The following is a 19,405-nucleotide window of genomic DNA, read 5'->3' on the forward strand; positions in this document are numbered from 1 at the left end:
TTATCTTATCCAATATATATCATTCAACAATTATACTTCAGAAACTCAACAATAAAGAACAATAGAACAACAAAGATCACAATGCATAAAAGGGAGACAAGATTTACCCTAGGAAAACCCAATACGGGGAAAAACCCAACAACCTTTTTAATAGATAATTTTTTCTTGCTCAATTAGAGACAAACTTACACCTATGGTCAAACTTGGTCTTCTTCTCCAATTCAAGTCACCCAAATTGTTCCTGCACTTCGTTCTGCCTGTCTGATCTAGAAATTTCAGCCTGCCAACAGTTGTCCAATAACTGAGAAATTTTTTGGCCCTCCTGCAATAGTTGCTCCAGAAAGATGCGAATCATAGAGAGAGAGAGAGTCACATGTGCGAGATGCTAGAGAGAGAGAGATAAGATTTTGTCCTTCTTCGTCCTTCTTGATCTTTGCTACCTTTGCCCAGAAACTATCTTGAGTGAGGAATGCGAAGTGCCCAAATGAGGAACTCGAGTTGCCTTTTTATAGTGGTCTGTCTAGTGTGAATGGATGTGTCCCTTGGCCAGGGCCGACTTGACTTGGAGTGAGGTTGACTTGTCACTTTTGGAGTCAAAATTTTTATTTCAAAAATCAAATTTACATCTTTTAAAAGTCGCAATGAGACTTTGACTCAAAATAAATTTTCCTTTGACTTAAACATTTATAAATATGCTTTACAATAATAAATATAATTACATCTAGTGACCAAAAGTACATTATGAATATTGACCATAGTTACAAATTCGACTCTCCCTCTTAACTAGGCAGGTATTCATAATCACTGTCATAGATGTTCTCAAATTTAATAAATTTCTCTAAAGAAAAAGGTTATCCATTATTACCAGCATCATCATCTATCATCATCATCCGCTAGCGGCCATATCTGGGGCAGTACCAAACCCATCGCAATGTCATCAACATATCAGGAATCACTCTTTCAGAGTGATCGGTCCTCGAATCCCATGGCCACCGCCTAGGTGAAAACGCTGCGACCCTCAACTAGCAAGCACTCACTCACCCTTCCTGGTGAGCACTTTGTTAGTTTTTGTAGCATTAGATGTGTTCTAGCCATGAAATTTGTTGGAGAGGCTAGAATACATGAGATCTCCAAAACCCATAACTCGTTTATGGAAATTCCGCCTAGAAATGACTTAATTAGATTATTAACCAGTTTTTAAAATTTTCCTAAAGTCTAAACTTAGGGAATATGGTTAATTAATCAGTATTAATTAAGTCAAGGCGAGAATCATCTAAAAACTCACACGAATCGATTCAGAGATGATTCTAGCCATTGATTAAGTTTTAATATTAGCCGTTGGTTCTCCAACAGAGGATTATAAGAGGAGGTCGATGTGGTGATGGAGAAGACACTTGAGTAGTTCGATTTGTAGAGTAGCAACAGTTAGTTGCCAGAGAGAGCCAAAGATCGACGCTGTGAGTGAGAGGCAGGGACAGTGATCTGGAGGAAGCAATGTTGCTTGGGAGCGGGAGCGGGAGCGACCATTTTCAGAAGCTCCCGGTTTGGGAGCGAATCCGGAAGCGATTTTTTAAAAATATATATATTTTTTATATTTTTTAATTTTTGATACATATATGTGTAGGAATTTATAGGGTAAGTTCCTCAGACAGAACACCAAAGGACACCGCTCACAAACAGATCACAGATCAATACACCAGTAGTTTTGACGTGGTTAAAACCCTCAAAGAGGAAAACAGTCCACGGCCTGAGCCAACGCGGCCACTTCAGGCAATTTATCAATAAAAGAATGAAATTTTACATAAGCTTCTCTCATGGATGGTTAACCTACAAATGACCCTCCATGCTCTTTAAATAGAGATCATGGACCAATTGGGTGTTAAGCCACGGATCAAGTGTCGATAATACCGAGGAGAGAATGAACCGTTGGATCACTACATATCGTGACCGTTGGATTGTAAGTTACAAAATGTACATAGTAAAGAAACACACTGTACCTAACTCTATACTAGACCAAGTTATACTTAACTATTTCCTATGTGTCGGAATATCCTAACATCCCCCCTTAAGAACAACTTGGGATAGGATTGAAGGATTTACAAATATGACACAATAGGAGAAGGAAGGAGGCACTAGAGCCTATCCCCCCTTAGTGACAACTTCCTGAACTCCAACCATAAATCGAAGTTTAGTGAACTTCGCCTCTGTGAGAGCCTTTGTAGAGATGTCTGCAACTTGATCATCTGTTGAACAATATTGCACTTCAAGAACAAGGTCGTGGATGGGCTTTCTGATGAAGTGCATGTGCAATTCAATGTGTTTGCTGCACTGATGTTGGACTGGATCTTTGCATAGTTGAATGGCACTTTGATTATCACACCAAAGTGTAGTCGAATGCTGCTGCTGAAAGCCAAACTCTGACAGGATCTGATGAAGCCACAAGGCTTCCTTACTAGCTTCTACGGCACCACGATACTCTGCTTCGGCTGAAGAAAGAGAAATGGCACCTTGTTTCTTGCAAGCCCATGTAATAGGTCCTGAACCAAGAGTGAACACATAACCTGCAGTAGACTTCCGATCATCAGGGTCACCAGCCCAATCGGAATCAGTGAAACCAGCCAATAGAGGAGATGCTTCGGCACTGTAATGAATCCCAAACTAAACTGTACCTCGAACATAACGAAGTATTCTTTTAGCTGCTTTCGAATGACTTTCACGTGGGTTTTGCATAAACCGAGCAACAAGGCCAACGACAAAGGAAAGGTCAGGACGAGTATGGGTTAGATACAAAAGTTTTCCTACAAGTTGACGGTATAAGGTAGCATCAACTTCAGGAGAAGTACAAGTGACTGAAAGTTTGACTCCAGACTGAAAGGGAGAAGGGGCTGGCTTACAGTCTTCCATGTGAAAATGGCGTAGAATATCACAGGCATACTTGGACTGGGAAAGGGAAATACCTTCCTTGGATTGCAAGACTTGAAGACCAAGAAAATAATGTAAGTGTCCTAAGTCTGTCATTTCAAACTTCCTTTTAAGGCTAGACTTCACATGGTTTATAAGGCTGGGATCACTACCAGTCAGGATAAGATCATCAACATAAAGAACAAGAATGATAAGAGACTTGCCCACTTTCTTGGTGTAGACAGTATTGTCAGAATGACACCTAGAAAAGCCATTTTCTAAAAGAAAGTTATCCATTTTGGCATACCAAGCTCGAGGAGCTTGCTTGAGACCATAAAGGGGTTTCTTAAGCCGACATACAGGGTTGGAGTCTGTTTGTATAAAGCCAATAGGCTGTTCCATATAGATTTCTTCATGCAAGTCCCCATGCAAGAAGGTAGATTTAACATCCATCCGATGGACTTCCCATTTGAAAGAGGCAGCAAGGGAAAGAACAAGGCGGATAGAGTTCATTTTGGCAACAGGGGAGAAGGTTTCAGTGTAGTCAATGCCTTCAACTTGTGAAAAACCCTTAGCAACAAGACGAGCTTTATGTTTATCAACTTTCCCATCTGGTCCGTACTTGGTTCTGTAAACCCATTTGCATCTAACAAGTTTTCGTCCCTTTGGTAGAGGAACAAGATCCCATGTATCATTTGCCAATAATGAATGATATTCTTCATTCATAGCTGCTTCCCAATCTGGATGGCCTGAAGCTTCTGCAAAGGTGTCAGGATCATAATTCACTGAAGCTTGAGCCAGTAAAGAAGAGGCTCTATCAAATTGAGAACGTGTACGTCGCTGATCTGTAGGATCACCGGCAAGATCACCTGTTGCATCCCGAGTAGCACAGACCCATTTTGGAAGCTGAGGAGCTAAAGGAGGATCCTGAGAAGGTGGGGGAGGATTTTCATCCTCGCTTTCATCATCTGAAGAAGAAATATTTTCAAAAGTAGAAGAGATAGGGAGAGGTGGCACATCCGCCGAACTAGGCTCGTAGGCCGATATATTTTCAGCAAACTTTACATCTCTTCTAATGATAACATTTTTGGACTTAAGTGGAATAAGTCTATATCCTTTGACATCTTCAGAATATCCAACAAAAATACACTTTTCACTCTTAGGTTCTAAAGCTTTATGTTTCTCATCTGGAATATGGTCCCATGCTTCACTTCCAAAAACACAAAAGTGACTTACATCTAGTTTGATTGAGCTCCATGCTTCTTCTGGAGTGATATTCTTTAAAACCTTAGTAGGAGTGCGATTTATTATGTAATTTGCACAGTTAATTGCTTCTGCCCAATAATTAAGACTAAGTCCTTTAGATTGAAGCATACAATTAGCCATTTCCTTTAAGGTGCGATTCTTCCTTTCAGCTACACCATTTTGTTGTGGAGTATATGGAACAGTATGTTGCATTTGAATTCCATTCTCAGTGCAAAAGTTGATGAATTTGTTGTTAACATATTCTTCGCCATTATCAGATCTTAGCTTAAGAATTTGATGTCCAGATTGTTTTTCAACAAAGGCCTTAAAGGCCAAGAACATTTTAAATACTTCACTCTTGAGTTTTAAGAAGTATACCCAAGTGCGTCTGGAGAAATCACCAATGAAAGTTAAGAAATACTTGTAGCCAGAGAATGAAACAACTGGAAGTGGACCACATAAATCACTATGCACGAGCTGTAAAGGGGCTGAGGCGTGCCAAGAGGCACGTTTTTCAAAATTGTCCCGATGATGTTTTCCGACTACACATCCGGAACAAACACCATCTCTGCAAGATACCATTGAAAGAGCTGTCACCATATTTTCTTTACATAGATTCTGAAGAGAGCGATAGTTTAAGTGAACAAATCGCTCATGCCAAAGTTTGCTCACTTCATCATTATGAACAACAAATACTGATGGAAGATTTAATGACCCAAAGTTGTGAAACTTATACAACCTTGTAGAATCATTAGCAATGCCAATAGCTAAAATCTGTCTAGGATCTCTTAGGTCCTTAATTACAACATCGTGAGGTGAAAATTCAACGATTTTACCTTCACCTGAATGGGTTATCTGATATACAGATAGAAGGTTGCAGGATAAGGTTGGAACACATAATACATCATTAAACTGACCATTGTCTATATGAACAGTTCCAGTCCCTACAACACTAAGAGATCTATCATCACCAACATATATATTTTTGGTGTTACAATCATTTAAAGAAGAAAACATGGCTTTGTTTTTGGCCATGTGATAAGAAGCTCCAGAATCAATGAGCCACTCATGAGAATGAGAAGAAGAAGATACATTTAGTGCATAGCCAGACCGAGATGCTTGACAACCACATGCAGAAAGTGCCATTTTTGAAGATGAAGTTGAAGTTGAAGAGTGCTCCAAATGGATGTGATGCTTCTTCATTGCTGCTTCCAAGGCTTCCATCTTCTTAAAGCATTTGGATTCTAAGTGGCCATCTCGAATACAAAAGTTGCAATGTCTATCAGTCTTCTTCCCTTTGTTTTTATTTGTCTTATCATTTTGTGGAAATGATTTTTCATTTTGAGGCTGAGATTGCTTAGGACCCTTGTTTGGTTTAGGACCATTCCTTTTAGGATACAACTTCTTAGGATTCTTTGGATTTGGTCGCTGCTGGGCGGCTAACGCTTTCTTAGAAGAGTTTCCAAGATTAAGAAGACCAAGGTGTAAGAGTTTTTCTTGTTCTCTTATTAAAGAATCACAAAAAGAATCAAAGGAAGGGGACTTGTAGTTTTGTCCTTGAGAAATGAAGGCTTCTCTTGTAGAATGGAAGGTGGAAACAAACACAGAGTAGGCTGGTCCCAACTTAGTATGAATGGAATAGATAAGGTTACTATCTTCTTTCTTAACCTTAACACCTTCCAAGAGAAGTCTAAGGGTCTTGAACTTGGACAAAAAATCTTCAATGCAAGAAAAATTATTGGGGTCCATTGTAAGCAACTCATTTTCAAGTTGATGGGCTCTAAGTTCATTTTTTATTCCAAAAACTTTAGTAATCTGTTTCAATGCTTCATTAGGAGTATCAAGTTCTGCAATATGGAATCTAAGATCTGGAGAAATAGACATCCCTATCAACCCACGTGCTTGATCTTGCCTATTTTCCCATTTAGCTGCCTTATCTTCATCTTTCAGTTTGGTTTCTTGGCCTGTGGCTATTCTGTAGAGGCCTTTACTTCTAAGTAAATCGACAATGTAGGACCACCATTGGAAGTAGTGCTGTCAAGAATAACTTGGCATGGACTTTCCATTTTAACAGAAACTGAAGCTATAGATGCTGAAACTAAGTGTTCCAATGGAAAGATCTCGAAAAATTAGGCTGTTTCAAAAAAAACGGTTCTGAAAACGGCTTCCGGATGAAGAAGTTATGGCTTTTTGAAGAAAATTTGATGAAGTCACCGACGAAGTGTGGGAATGTGTGGAAATGAAAAATCCGCCCCCACAAAAAGGAGACTTGAACTCAAGACCTCTACTCTCATAAATTAGCTTTGGACCAATTGAGCTATACAAAAAGTTTGAGAGAGAGAGAGAGAGGGGGTTGAAGCTTTGGGTTACGTGCTTGCTTTGAGAAAACTCTTTTTCCCCACAAAACAAAAAAAACACAAAACCCAACACGGACATACAAAAAAAAGCGAACCTTACGGCTCGAAGTTAGCTTTAGCCGGAAACTAAATATTTTCCTCAATGTTTTTGATTTTCCAAGATCGCACTAAGGCACAGCGGAAAAGAGCATACGCATGAGAAAAATCCTTCTTTTCTGTTTCTGATTTGCCCAGATCGCACAGAGTTGCGGGGCAAAGAGCATACGTAGAAATGAAGGGTATAGATCCGGTAATAAAAAAAAGCTAAATAAACCGAAACCGAAATACACAGAGAGAAAATAACTGTAAACTGCAAATAAACACTGTATACCTCCAGATCTTAAAAATGACGCAGCTAGGGCTACTGGAAACCTTTTCGCGTGAAACGAAAGGGGTTCCTCACTGTAACAGATGCTCCCAACACAACAGAGCAATCCTCTCGGCTCGAAAGCAGTCAGAAACAGTAGATCTAGGAAACGGTAGTTGGATGCAGTTCTACCGGCTTCAGATTTGGATCACCGACGGACGCGGCCCTCAAATAGCTCTGATACCATGTAGGAATTTACAGGGTAAGTTCCTCAGACAGAACACCAAAGGACACCGCTCACAAACAGATCACAGATCAATACACCAATACTTTTGACGTGGTTAAAACCCTCAAAGAGGGAAACAGTCCACGACCTGAGCCAACGCGGCCACTTCAGGCAATTTATTAATAAAAGAATGAAAATTTACATAAGCTTCTCTCATGGACGGTTAACCTACAAATGACCCTCCATGCTCTTTAAATAGAGATCATGCACCAATCGGGTGTTAAGCCACGAATCAAGTGTCGATAATACCGAGGAGAGAATGAACCGTCGGATCACTACATATCGTGACCGTCGGATTGTAAGTTACAAAATGTACATAGTAAAGAAACACACTTTACCTAACTCTATACTAGACCAAGTTATACTTAACTATTTCCTATGTGTTGGAATTTCCTAACAATATGTCAACAAAAACATGTAGAATGATGAATTAGACATAAAAAACATAAAAAAACATAGATTGATCATTGAACCATATCACATCAATCATCTAGAAATTATAATCGTCATCAACCATGTCCACAAGTTAGTAAAATACATATTACAACTGCAACATATTGAGTCTCATGAATCATGATTCATCAAATTCAATCTTAAAGTTTCAACTTCAAGCTTTCAAAATTGAAATTTCAATAACATTTATCATCATTGGTCACCAAAGTTGTACTTGTAAGCTAAGTTTAACCATTACAAGAAGTAATATCTAAGATATTTCTAAGTCCTAACTTCTAACTGTTAACATGATATGAAATGTTATAAATTTATAAAATGAAACATGAATAATGAAATGAAATGAAACAACTTTAGTCTTTCACGAAGCATCATATTCATAATTTACAATCATTACCAATGAGTTATAATTGCCAAGGCTCAACTTCAAACTTCAAATTTTCATTGTCACAGTGATATATTGTTTACAGAAAATATCATTATGATATGAAAGAGTCAAGAGTCAAGAGTCAAGGACTCAAAACTCAACAGTTATGAAAACTAAAGTCTAATAGAAACTAAAAAAGACAAGTAAACTGTAAATCTACATGCACGAGAGTCTCCAGGAGTATAAGCAGGTCGTGGTGGTCTTCTAGGAGTCTCCCGCATAGACCGACGACCAGAACTAGAACCTCCACGTGTGGGTGTAGATGGAGGTGGCGACAACAAAGGAACAAGACTCGGATCTCGAGCACTGCTACTGGATGGTGGAGGTGGAGGTGGAGGTGGCATGGCTGCTGCAGCTGCTTCATCTTCATCCCTTACAAGTTCCTCTTCCAGTTCTTCAATATGTACAATGCCATCCTCCAAATTGTCATCCTCTGGGTGATTGTCCCAAATTTTATATGTGGGATCCTCATAAGCCCAATCACAGTAATGACTCAACAACCTCAAGTTGTAGTGCACATAAACCAAGCTTTCTGCTCGGTTTTCATTGACTCTGTTTCTTTTCACATTATGTATGTAGCTGTAGGTGCTCCAACACCTCTCTGCAGAAGAAGTATTTACAACTTGTGAAAGAACTTTTTTTGCCAATTTTGGCAAAAGTCCCTGGCCGCCATATGTTTCCCACCATGTGAGAGTATCAAATCTATCTCTGTCGTCCATTGCATGGAAGTTACCATACAAACTAGTGCCACTGAAGTATCTGCCTATTTCAAGGCGCACAGCTGCACATTCCTCCCTGTCAGGTACCAACTTTTCTAATGCTTCCAAATATCTTTTAGTTACCTCTGGATCTAAATGGGGTTTGGTCCTAACCCCACCCCCTGCTGCAGGTTGGCCCAACCAAGATGTAGAGTGGTATTTTGGCGTAAGGATATACGCCAAGCAATGTAGTGGAAGATTAAGCTTATTCCACCGTTCACACACACAATCATGAATCAGTTTGTACAAGTTGGGATCTCTATTATGAACAATATCTTTTATTTCCCCCAACATGGTATCCATTTGCTCATACACCTCGCCAATCACTGGTTTGTCTGTATCTGCAAACCGAATCATGTGATAAATTGGCTTGGTGAAATCCAATACCTGCCTCACACTTGTCCAAAACTGCCCATCAAGAGCGGCCTCCTCCACCATTTCAAAACCTCCCATGTCAATTGCATTTGTAGCCCTTTCCTTTAATACCTGCCAATGTGGACTTGATACCATGCTAGCTAATGCCTCTCTTACCTTCAAAAGGCGCCTGAAGGTGAGGTAATAGCTACCAAATATGGTCTTCGCAATCTTCAACAACTCCAATCTCGAGTGACTGCGGAAAAGGCCATGGGTATTGCTATGATTTGTAATAAATTTTATCATTTGTTTGCCTTTCTTATACAAATCACCAATCCATTGGTATTGTTCATTTTTGTTCTTGACAATGTCATGCAACAAAAGGTTCAATGTGTGAATCAAACATCCAGACCAAAATATGTTAGGGTATTTATCCTCAATAATTGCTCCCGCTACCTTACAATTAGCAGCATTATCAGTGATGACTTGGATGACATTGTATGGCCTAATACGCTCAATTGTTTCAAGTAATGCTTCTGCAATGTTCATGGCGGTCTTGAACTTGTCTGAGTAATCATGTGCAGTCAGAAAGATGGGACCACTAACAGACACAGCAAGAACACTTATCAGTGGCTTGCCTTTTACATTTGTCCATCCATCAGATACAATGGACACCCCATGGTCAGTCCAAGAACTTGTCATTCTATTCAAAGAATGTGATATTTTTGCTTTTTCATGATCAAGGCCAACGGTTCTTGCCTTGTCATACCCAGGGCTCTTGTATCCTTTAGGGGCATCATTTATGGCAGAAACCATTTCGTGCCAATAAGGTGAGCGAAGAACATTGAATGGTATCCCACATGCATAGAGAAACCTGTAAACCTTTGAATCCACATCATTCCTACACCCCTCATCAAGGAAATCTGATATGGTTCTACGCCTTAAAGATGATGACCCTGTGCCTCCATATCCACTGCCTTGGGAGGATGCTGAAGGAGTTCTTTGTGATTGTGAGCTTGGTTCAAAGAAACCCCTTGATTTTTTTGATCTGTGGAAGCCTCTTCCCTTATGTATTTGGCTCTATCCACTGCTGACACCGTTGTACAAGTTTTGATTCCTATTTGTTTGTCTCCATCCCATGGCCTTTTCTCGCAGAGGTGTCTTCTAGCACGGGTGTATGAACCTGTGTAATCTGTGTTGCAATGGGGGCAATGAAATTTAGTGGTTCCACCCCCTCTCCCTGTTTCAGCCCTGTTAACATATTTCCACAATGGAGTTTGGTCTTGTTTAGTTTCCAGCTCCTCCTCACCGGGTTTTTCACCAATTCGACTCTCTCTAGCTTCTTCATCCCCCTCTTCAGTTTGGCCCCTCCGTTTCCTACTCTCCAGCACCATAATAACCATAAAAGGGACCAGGAAGAGGAAAATGCCCAGAAATATAGCCAGGTCCATGGTGTTTGATGTTTGTAGGGTTTTGATTCAAGAATCTGCAAATTAATTTAATTTATTGGGATTAATTAATTTAATTCAAATTCATAATTTTAAACTCAATAAACTAAATTAAATTAACTAAATTACTACCTAACAGATGTGGGATGCTCTCTCCACGTTATACCAGGGAACTTCTTAGCAACAGAAGATGTTTCTTGAGGAGAAGCTGAGATGCATCCAGATGCAGAAGGGGGAAGGCATATATGTAGTATACCTAGGGGGGATATCATGCGGTATAGAGGGAGGTTCCCAAGGGAATAATGTAATAATGTGATGGGCCATAGTTAATAAATAAAGTGGTTAACCCGCATCATGTAAGGGACCATAAGTAGTTAGGAATAATGTGATAAGTCCATTGTAATAGATATATGGTATTGAGAGACCCATGTTAATGACCCATGGTATTGTATGTATGAAGCTTATATAGACGCTAGAGACTCCCCATTGAGAGATGTCAAGGATTATTGTATTGGCAAGCATATGGCTTGTGGAGTGTTCCCCTTCCTTAAGGAGTGATTGTATGGTGTTACCCTACCTCAAGGGTATTCAATAAAGAAGCATTTTCATGTACTTGATGCTTCACGACTTCTTCAAATAATGAAGGCTCATTTTGAATGATAGTGTTCATGGCGGTCAAATATCCTTAGTACCTGTTCGACTTCTTGCTTTCACGGAAAGTCCCCCTTGGTGCAATGTGTCTCTTGGCATCTTTGAGAGTCTCCCTAAGTCATGAGGGGCTCCTTTTGGAGGAGGAGGATCAATAGGATCCATAGGTTCATCAACGTCAGGCATTGTTTCGCCTTCTTTTGCACCTTGATTTCCGGTATCAACTTCTTTGTCCTTCCTTAGGATACAAAGGTTGTTGATCTTCCCGAGGGCCATATCTTCGTCGAAGGTGACATCATGACTTATCTCAACTTTTTTTTGACCAGCCACATAAATTCTATATCCCTTAGAATTTTCACTATAGCCCACAAAGATTCATTTCTTCCCAAATGCACCCAATTTGCTTCTTTTCTCTTTCGGCACATGAAAATATACGGGACTTCCAAAAATTCTAAAATGAGAGACATCAGGCTTCTTACCAATGAACATTTCTTCGGGAGTTTTGGAGTCCGATGCTTAATGAGGGCATCGGTTTTGAACATACACAACGGTATTTGTAGCTTCAGCCCATAAGAATTTCGGAAGGTCTTGATCATGAAGGATGGCACGAACTGCTTCTACAATAGAGCGATTCTTCCTTTCAACCACACCATTCTGTTAAGGAGTGTATGGTGTTGTAATCTCCCTCTTAATGCCAACTGCTCTGCAATAATCTTGGAATTCACTGGATTCGTATTCGGTCCCATTATCAGTCCCCAATATCTTGATTTTCTTCCCGGATTGGTTTTCGATCAAGGCTTTGAAGTGTCAGAACCAGGTGAACACTTCATCCTTCTTCTTCAAGAAGTAGATCCAGGTCTTGCGAGAATAATCATCCGTAAAGGTGAGATAATATAAGTATCCTCCCAAAGAGTTTACGGGCATCATACCAGATATGTTGGAGTGGATAAATTGCAATATATCTGTGGTCTTGGTATTACTTGAGGGGAATGGTCCCCTTGTAAGTTTTCCTTCGGCACATCCCAGACATACTCATGCTCTACTTTAAACTTAGGCATACCTATAACCATCTGTCTCACATCGGGTAGGGCCTTATAATGAAGATGGGCAAACCCCCGGTGCCATAGTTTAGATTGTAGAGATGTGTCGCAAGACATGGCTCCCAATGGACTTCCTCCAACTAGATACAAAGTGTCAACCCTGAACCCAAGAGTAAAAGCATCTTTAAAATTTCTTTTCCAAACACTTACCTTTCCATCGATGAATGCCACCTTGAATCCTTTGTCATCCATGGCTGAAATGGACACTAGGTTCTTCTTGAGATCAGGTACATATAGTACTTCTTCCAAATGAATAGTGTTACCTTGATTCAATTGAAGGGTAACATTCCTTACTCCCTTCACGGGATAGGTGGCATCGTCTCCAAGGATGATCTCCACGTTTGTATATTTTTCTATCAGATTAGAGAGGGCTTCCTTGTATCCGGTGAAGTGCCTTGAGGCACCACTATCAATCAACCAATCTCCCAAACTATTCGGAGGAGAGGCAGTGGAGAGGGCCGATATAAGATAGTACTCTTTTTGCTTATTGTTAACAACATTTGATTCTTCATACCTAGAGTTCCTTGATTTCTTGGAGGGTCGACCATTTCTTTCTTGTCCCGTATTCATTTTTCCTTTGCCATTGGACTTGCCATTCCTTTGATTGTTGTTGTTGAAGTTGCCCCTGGAATGATTGTGATTGTCATCATGCTATGTGTCCCTTCTATTTGGACACTCCATTGCATAATGGCCAAACATATTGCAAACAAAGTGCCTGCTCTTCCTTCCTCCCTTAGATCCAGGCTTTCCATGGAAATGACCTTTAGACCCTGCATTATTTCTCCTTTTGGCATGAGCGGAGAATGCAGTGTGGTTGCTTCTATTAGAAGGCATTTCCTGCTCCACCATTCTTGTTTCTTTTTGAATGCATCTCGACATCAATTCTTCAAACCCTGGAATTCGATCATTGTTGAGGACGGTGGTTCTAAATACATACCACTCAGGTGGGAGTCCTCCAAGGGTGGTGAGAGTAAGTTCCCTGTCGGGAATGACTTCTCCAATTGAGAGTAGATCATTCTTGATCTTAGTAATCCTCAAGAAATAGGATTGAATATCCTCGTCCTTGCCCTTCTTAATATCCTTCAACTTATTCTTGAGAAATAGAATTTGATTAGCATTATTAACCTTGAACATGCCGACCAACCTGTTGTATATCTCCTTGGAGGTCTTCAATTCGGAGATGTAGGCCACCAGATGCTTGTCAATGGAATCCCTAATAATCATCTTTGCTTTGACTTCAGCCCTATTGTACTTGGTCTTCGCAGTAGCTGATGCATTTGAAGGAGGTTCAGGGATTTTACCCAGCACATAATCTATCACTTCTTTTTCTTCCAAAGTCAAATCAAGACACATCTTCCATCCATGATAGTCAGATTTATCATGGAGCTTGTCTTCAACCGGGAAGTAGGATGAGGAACCCATTGAACCTTTTGTCGTTGTCCAACTGTCTTTGGTATTGCTCTTTCACTCTTGCTTGGGCTTTGTCTTCACCTCAACTCTGATACCATGCTAATTTTAGGCAACAATGGTATGTTTTATGCTTTAGAGCAATTTTACTTCAATTTCTTTATTAGCCCAATATCAATATTCAGATTAGCAATCACATCAACATAATAGTAAAATCATAGTATTCAAAACCGTTCCGGTCTGACCGGTTACCGGCCTAACCGGCCGGTTAGGAGGCTCACCGGTCAGAACCGGTGAAAAAACCCGGTCAGCACCCCTATTTGCCCAGATTTTTGACCTAACCGGTCAAAACCGGCCGGTTTAGGTCCTAACCGGCCGGTTTTTTGCTAACCGGCCGGTTCCGTCCTAAACCGGCCGGTTTAGGGACAGGCCGCCGGTAAAGGTAAAAAGCGGCGGGTTTATGGCAGCTGAGGGCGGTTTAGGGTTTTTGGGGGTGAGGGAAAGGGATTTTCCCTCCAAAAAGACCCTCACAATTGCTATAAGACACCCCTCTCACCCTCATTTGTCTCACACAACTGATTTGGAGTGTTTGTGAGTGTTTGTGAGTTTGTTTGTGAGCTTGGAGAGTGTGGAGTTTTTGCTGAAGTAGTCATCTTGGAGTTGGAGTTGGAGCTATTTTGGAGATAGTGTGTAGCTGTCAGTGGAGTTGCCATCATCAAGAGGAGGCTAAGGGAGCTACTTTGCATTTCCAGGTAAGGATTTGCACTTGATAATTCCTCATTTGGGTCTGCTGTCCATGAATTAATTTTTTTGTGCTATAAACTTCTCATTTCAATGATCTATCATCTATGCTATGCTAAGCCTATGAACTCTCTAGCTCTATGCTATCAAATTTTTTAGCTTGCATGTGCATTTTTTTTCCTACATTTATCATTGGTTTTCCATGTTCCTTAGCTGCAATTTTTTTTTTAAATGGCAGATTTCTTTGCAAATTGTTATTATTTCAAGCAAACATGGCTCCAAAAGGAAAGGACAGTGCATGGGTTCATTGTGATGTAATTGATGGAAAAATGATATGCAAATTATGCCATAAATCTATTGGAGGTGGGGGTATTCTTAGGTTGAAACAACACTTGGCTGGGGTAAGAGGCCAAGTAAAGCCATGTGATGCACCAAAAGAACTGTTAGGTCCTATTAGGGCAGAATACATTGCCAAGCTTGAAAAATTTTATGAGGATAAGGCTAGGGAGAAGGCCATCCAAGATGAAATTGCAAGGAAGAGGGAATTATTAGAAGCCATGAAAGAGAGTGGGTATGATGATTATGAGATTCAAGACTCCACTTCTATCCCTTCCACCAATGACCCCTTTCACTATGTTCATCCTTCTGTTGGAGTTGGCCAACCATCAAGAGGACCAAAGAGACAAAACATCCAAAGTTATTTCTCATCTTCTGCCACCATTGCTTCTTCTAAATCTAATCCCACAGCCACTTCCTCCCAGCCAAGTTCTCAACCCACTTTGGATCAGCATTGGAAAAAACAATGCAAAGAAACTTCTCACCAATACATTGCTAGATGGTGGTATGATTCAGATATCCCATTTAATGCTTCTCGCTCACCTTATTACCAAGCTATGTGGGACTCTGTTATAGCTGCAGGAAAGGGCTTCAAAGGCCCTAGTATGCATGACTTGAGGGGAGCTCTTTTGCAAAAAGAGATATCTTCCATTGATGAGTATTTGACTGAGTTTAGAGAGTCATGGGTCAAAACAGGTTGTTCCATTATGTCAGATGGATGGACCGATGGAAAGAACCGCACTATCATTAATTTCCTTGTTTCTTGCCCTCAAGGAACCATGTTTTTTAAATCAGTTGATGCATCTGATAGGGTAAAGGATGCAAGCCTTCTATTTGAGCTTTTGGATAACATTATTCAGGAAGTTGGGGAGCAGCATGTTGTGCAGGTCATCACTGATAATGCCTCAAACTATGTTCTTGCTGGAAAGATGCTTGAGGCCAAATATAAGACCATATTTTGGACTCCATGTGCTGCACATTGCATAGACCTCATGCTTGAGGATATAGGCAAGGTGGAGTGGGTAAAAAACACTGTAGAGCATGCCAAGTGCATTACAAAATACATTTACAACCACTCATGGGTATTGAGCCTAATGAGGAAACACACTGGAGGCAAAGAGCTTGTTAGGCCTGCAATTACGAGATTTGCAACTCACTTCCTCACGTTGCAATGTCTCAATGGTCAACATAGAAACTTGCAGAAAATGTTTTCCTCTGATGAATGGTCTGAATCTCGGTGGGCTCGTAGACCAGATGGAAAAGACACCAAAAAGAAAGTGTTAGACACTTATTTTTGGAAAAGGTCTGTAGAGCTTGTGAAAATTACCGAGCCCCTTGTTAAGGTGCTAAGGTTGGTGGATGGGGAAAGATTGGCCATGGGCTACATTTATGAAGCTATGGATCAGGCAAAGGAGCAGATACGGGCAGCTTACAATGACAGGTTAGCTAAATATGGCCGTATATGGGAGATCATTGATAACAGATGGAACAATCAACTCCATCGTCCTATACATGCAGCCGGGTATTTTTTGAACCCAAGGTATCACTATAAAAATCGGCTAGGAGATCAGCATGATGGGGAGGTCAGAGCTGGATTGATTGATTGCTTGGAGCGCATGGTCCCTAACCATGTAGAGCAGTTGGATATACATAGACAGCTTACTATTTTCAATCAAGCAAGTGGTACTTTTGGCAAAAACTTGGCAAAGATGGCAAGAGATGTGGACCAACCAGGTAAGCAATTCCAATTTCCATTTTGTTTTTCATTTCAAGCTAAAATTGTTTACGTTCTTTACAATTCAAATTATAAACTAAGTTACTAATTATTGTCTTTTTCTTTGCAGCACATTGGTGGGAGTCATTTGGTGGCCAGTGTCCTCAATTGCAAAGGTTTGCAATTAGAGTCCTCAGTCAAACTTGCAGTGCTTCAGGTTGTGAGCGCAATTGGTCTGTTTTTGAGCGCATACACACGAAGAAGAGAAACCGTTTGGAACAAAAACGGTTAAATGATCTTGTTTTTGTGCAATACAACCTTCGACTGAGGAGGAACCAAATGATGAGCAAATCACCTGATCTAGATCCCATTGTGTTGGACGATATTGATCCAACATCAGAATGGGTGGAGGAGACTGAAGATCCTGTGTTTGAGGCTGATTTTGATATCGACATGGCTTTAGCGGAGGATGAGGCAGATTATGTGGCGGCATCAGAACCAGGATCAGTAGCGGCATCAAGGAAAGGCAAGGAACCAATGGAAGGCACTAGTCGTGCAGGTCGACAAACTCGTGCTTCCACTAGGTCCACTTCTATTGTCATTGGTGGCATTGATACTGATGTTGCAGATGAGGCAGAGGCATCCTCAGACTCTGAACCAGATGATGTCTATGTAGCTCCTGATGATGATCATGTGTCTAGTAGTGGTGATGATCTTGATGATTGATCATGTGTACACTGTAGACTTGTAGTAGGCCAATGGCCTCATAGCTTGCAGCATGGTTTTTGGACTCTATAGGCCATTTAGAGCCTCATTTCCTATGTATTTTGCTATTTTGTCGATGATATGTATTGCACTCGGTGCCATTTTGATATATTCACCTTTGCATGGTATATAAATGAGCAAACTTTGCATATTTTGTCTCTATTGGCTTGGAATCATGGTTTTACATCTTAAAAATAGTTTTTTTTCATTAAAAATTAATTATTTAATGTATTTTTTAAAAACCGGTTCGTTTAGACCAAACCAGTCCCGGTTAGACCGGTTCCGGTCGGTAAACCGGTTAGCTAGGTGGACCGGTTCGGTCACCGGTTCCGGTTTTAAAAACATTGAGTAAAATGCAGATAGAACATAAACATAAACAATAGAAGACAAGTCAAGACAAGAGGACACAAGATGTGGCACCAACCAGGGGCAAACCCCAATGTGGGGAAACCCTTGATCCAATCTTCTTTTAGTCCTCAATAATTCAGCAGAGAGAGTACAATTTACAAATCTGATAATTTATAACAACAACAAAAGAGCCCTAACTAGAAAAGTCAACGTTGGTCAACATGGCAGATTTGACCCTTAGCAAATCGGTGAACTTCGGCTTCCAAACAGCAAGATAAAACAGCGCTCAAAATAGTCAAATTCAGCCCAGTCAAACTTTGGTCAAACAGCCCACCTGCGGTCAGCCCTAGCTGCAGTCAATGCTGGTCAATAGTCAACGTTTAACCTTGATTTCTGTGCCCAGAAATGCGGCCTGCCCAAACAGAGATAGCCCTCACAAAAACACAGTCAAAGGAGGTCAATGCATGCTTGTCAATGCTTGGTCAAACTGTCCAGAAGTTCGGTCTCCTGAAATTTCGGACGTGTGGAGAGAGAGAGGCCCAGAAATCTGTACCCAATCAATGAGGAGAGAGAGGGAGAGAAGTGTGAAGATGAGTGTTTCCAAATGAGGTTAAGGTATCATGTATTTATAGCAAACGTTGAGGATGAATAGACGTGACTGTTGGACTTCTGAGCCTACATAAGTTTGCTGGCCGACATTGACAATTTGTCCATAATCAAAATAAAATTATAAATTCATAACTTCATTTGTACATGTTGTTATCGGATGATCTTTAGATCAATCCTACACCTCTCGGAGAGAGGAATCCAAGAAAAATATCAGCTGTCATAAATAAGATGACCCATGTGGAGTCTGGCCCTAGTTGCCAATTTTAACACTTTTCCCCTTTTTTGATGCTGATGTAAATATTTTCTGCATTGTTTTGTTCTCTGGAAGCTATGCTGCAAATATGTATATGAAAGGAGGCTTGGTTTTTTGGCTGCGTTTTATTAGTTATGGAGAGATGATGTATGTATGCAACTGCTGGCAAAAGGAGCATTGCTGATTAAGGACGCCAAATTGATAGAACATGCCTCTTATTCTGATTTTATAGCTGTTTTAGTTGCATAAAGGAGGAGAATGTAAATTCCATTGTATATAGCCTTCTCATTTCCCCTTTTTTTGGTGCTGATGTAAATATTTTCTCTATATACAAGAAGTATCTTTTATAATAAAAATAATAAGATAATGAGATCATGACATATTAGAAGATAGAGGGACCAATGGGCAAAATGCATCACCATACATGCACTGTAAAGAGAACCCATTAAGTGCAGCAATGTAGAGGAATTCTTGATAGAAGGTACATCAATTTGCAATAGAGAAGGATCCAGTTTAATAGGCCAAGAATCATCTGTAGAAGAATCCTCAAGAAGAGGCAATGGAAATGATCCAAACAGACCATGAATAAAAACTCCACCAAATATAGCATCTGTATTGGAAAGACTATACAGACAATATACTTGAATATTGGCCCATGTACTTGATCCAAAAAGCCAGAAATGTAAAACTGACATAGGTCAAAACCATCTGTGCAGAGTGCATGGCTTGATCCACACTGTAAGAAATTGTGTTGGCAATATCATCTAGAGGATTTCCATCAAACACTCTTAATTTTGCAAGCTCCTCAATCCCTTGAAGAGAAGTCAAGCAAGAAATGAAGACATAACTCTCAGTTTGGCAGCCATTGCATACAGAATTTGTCTGTATTATATTTACCCAAGTGTAAGTAGT

General features: G+C 40.3%; 2 protein-coding genes across 2 annotated transcripts in view; both read left to right on the forward strand.

Annotated features, from left to right (window-relative positions):
• Positions 1-19,405, forward strand: part of LOC149155551 (stromal processing peptidase, chloroplastic-like) — a 335,427-nt gene that overhangs the window by 6,094 nt on the left and 309,928 nt on the right. The window lies entirely within an intron of this gene.
• LOC149155552 (uncharacterized) lies at positions 14,002-17,581 on the forward strand. Its single transcript, XM_089445701.1, has 2 exons — positions 14,002-16,538; positions 16,649-17,581. The coding sequence occupies exons 1-2, from the start codon at positions 14,609-14,611 to the stop codon at positions 17,242-17,244; spliced, it is 2,526 nt and encodes an 841-aa protein (XP_089301827.1). The 5' UTR covers positions 14,002-14,608; the 3' UTR covers positions 17,245-17,581.

This window comes from Pinus tabuliformis, chromosome 9 (assembly GCF_031772625.1).
Source record: "Pinus tabuliformis cultivar Carrire ecotype Pingquan chromosome 9, CPIR1, whole genome shotgun sequence".
Classification (NCBI taxonomy): domain Eukaryota; kingdom Viridiplantae; phylum Streptophyta; class Pinopsida; order Pinales; family Pinaceae; genus Pinus; species Pinus tabuliformis.

What these genes read in the sequence shown, in the direction of transcription:
- LOC149155552 (XM_089445701.1), top strand. Translation starts at nt 14,609, where the DNA reads ATGCTATCAAATTTTTTAGCTTGCATGTGCATTTTTTTTCCTACATTT. An exon ending in AAGAGATGTGGACCAACCAG is followed by an intron (nt 16,539 to 16,648) that starts GTAAGCAATTCC and finishes TTTTCTTTGCAG; the next exon opens with CACATTGGTGGGAGTCATTT.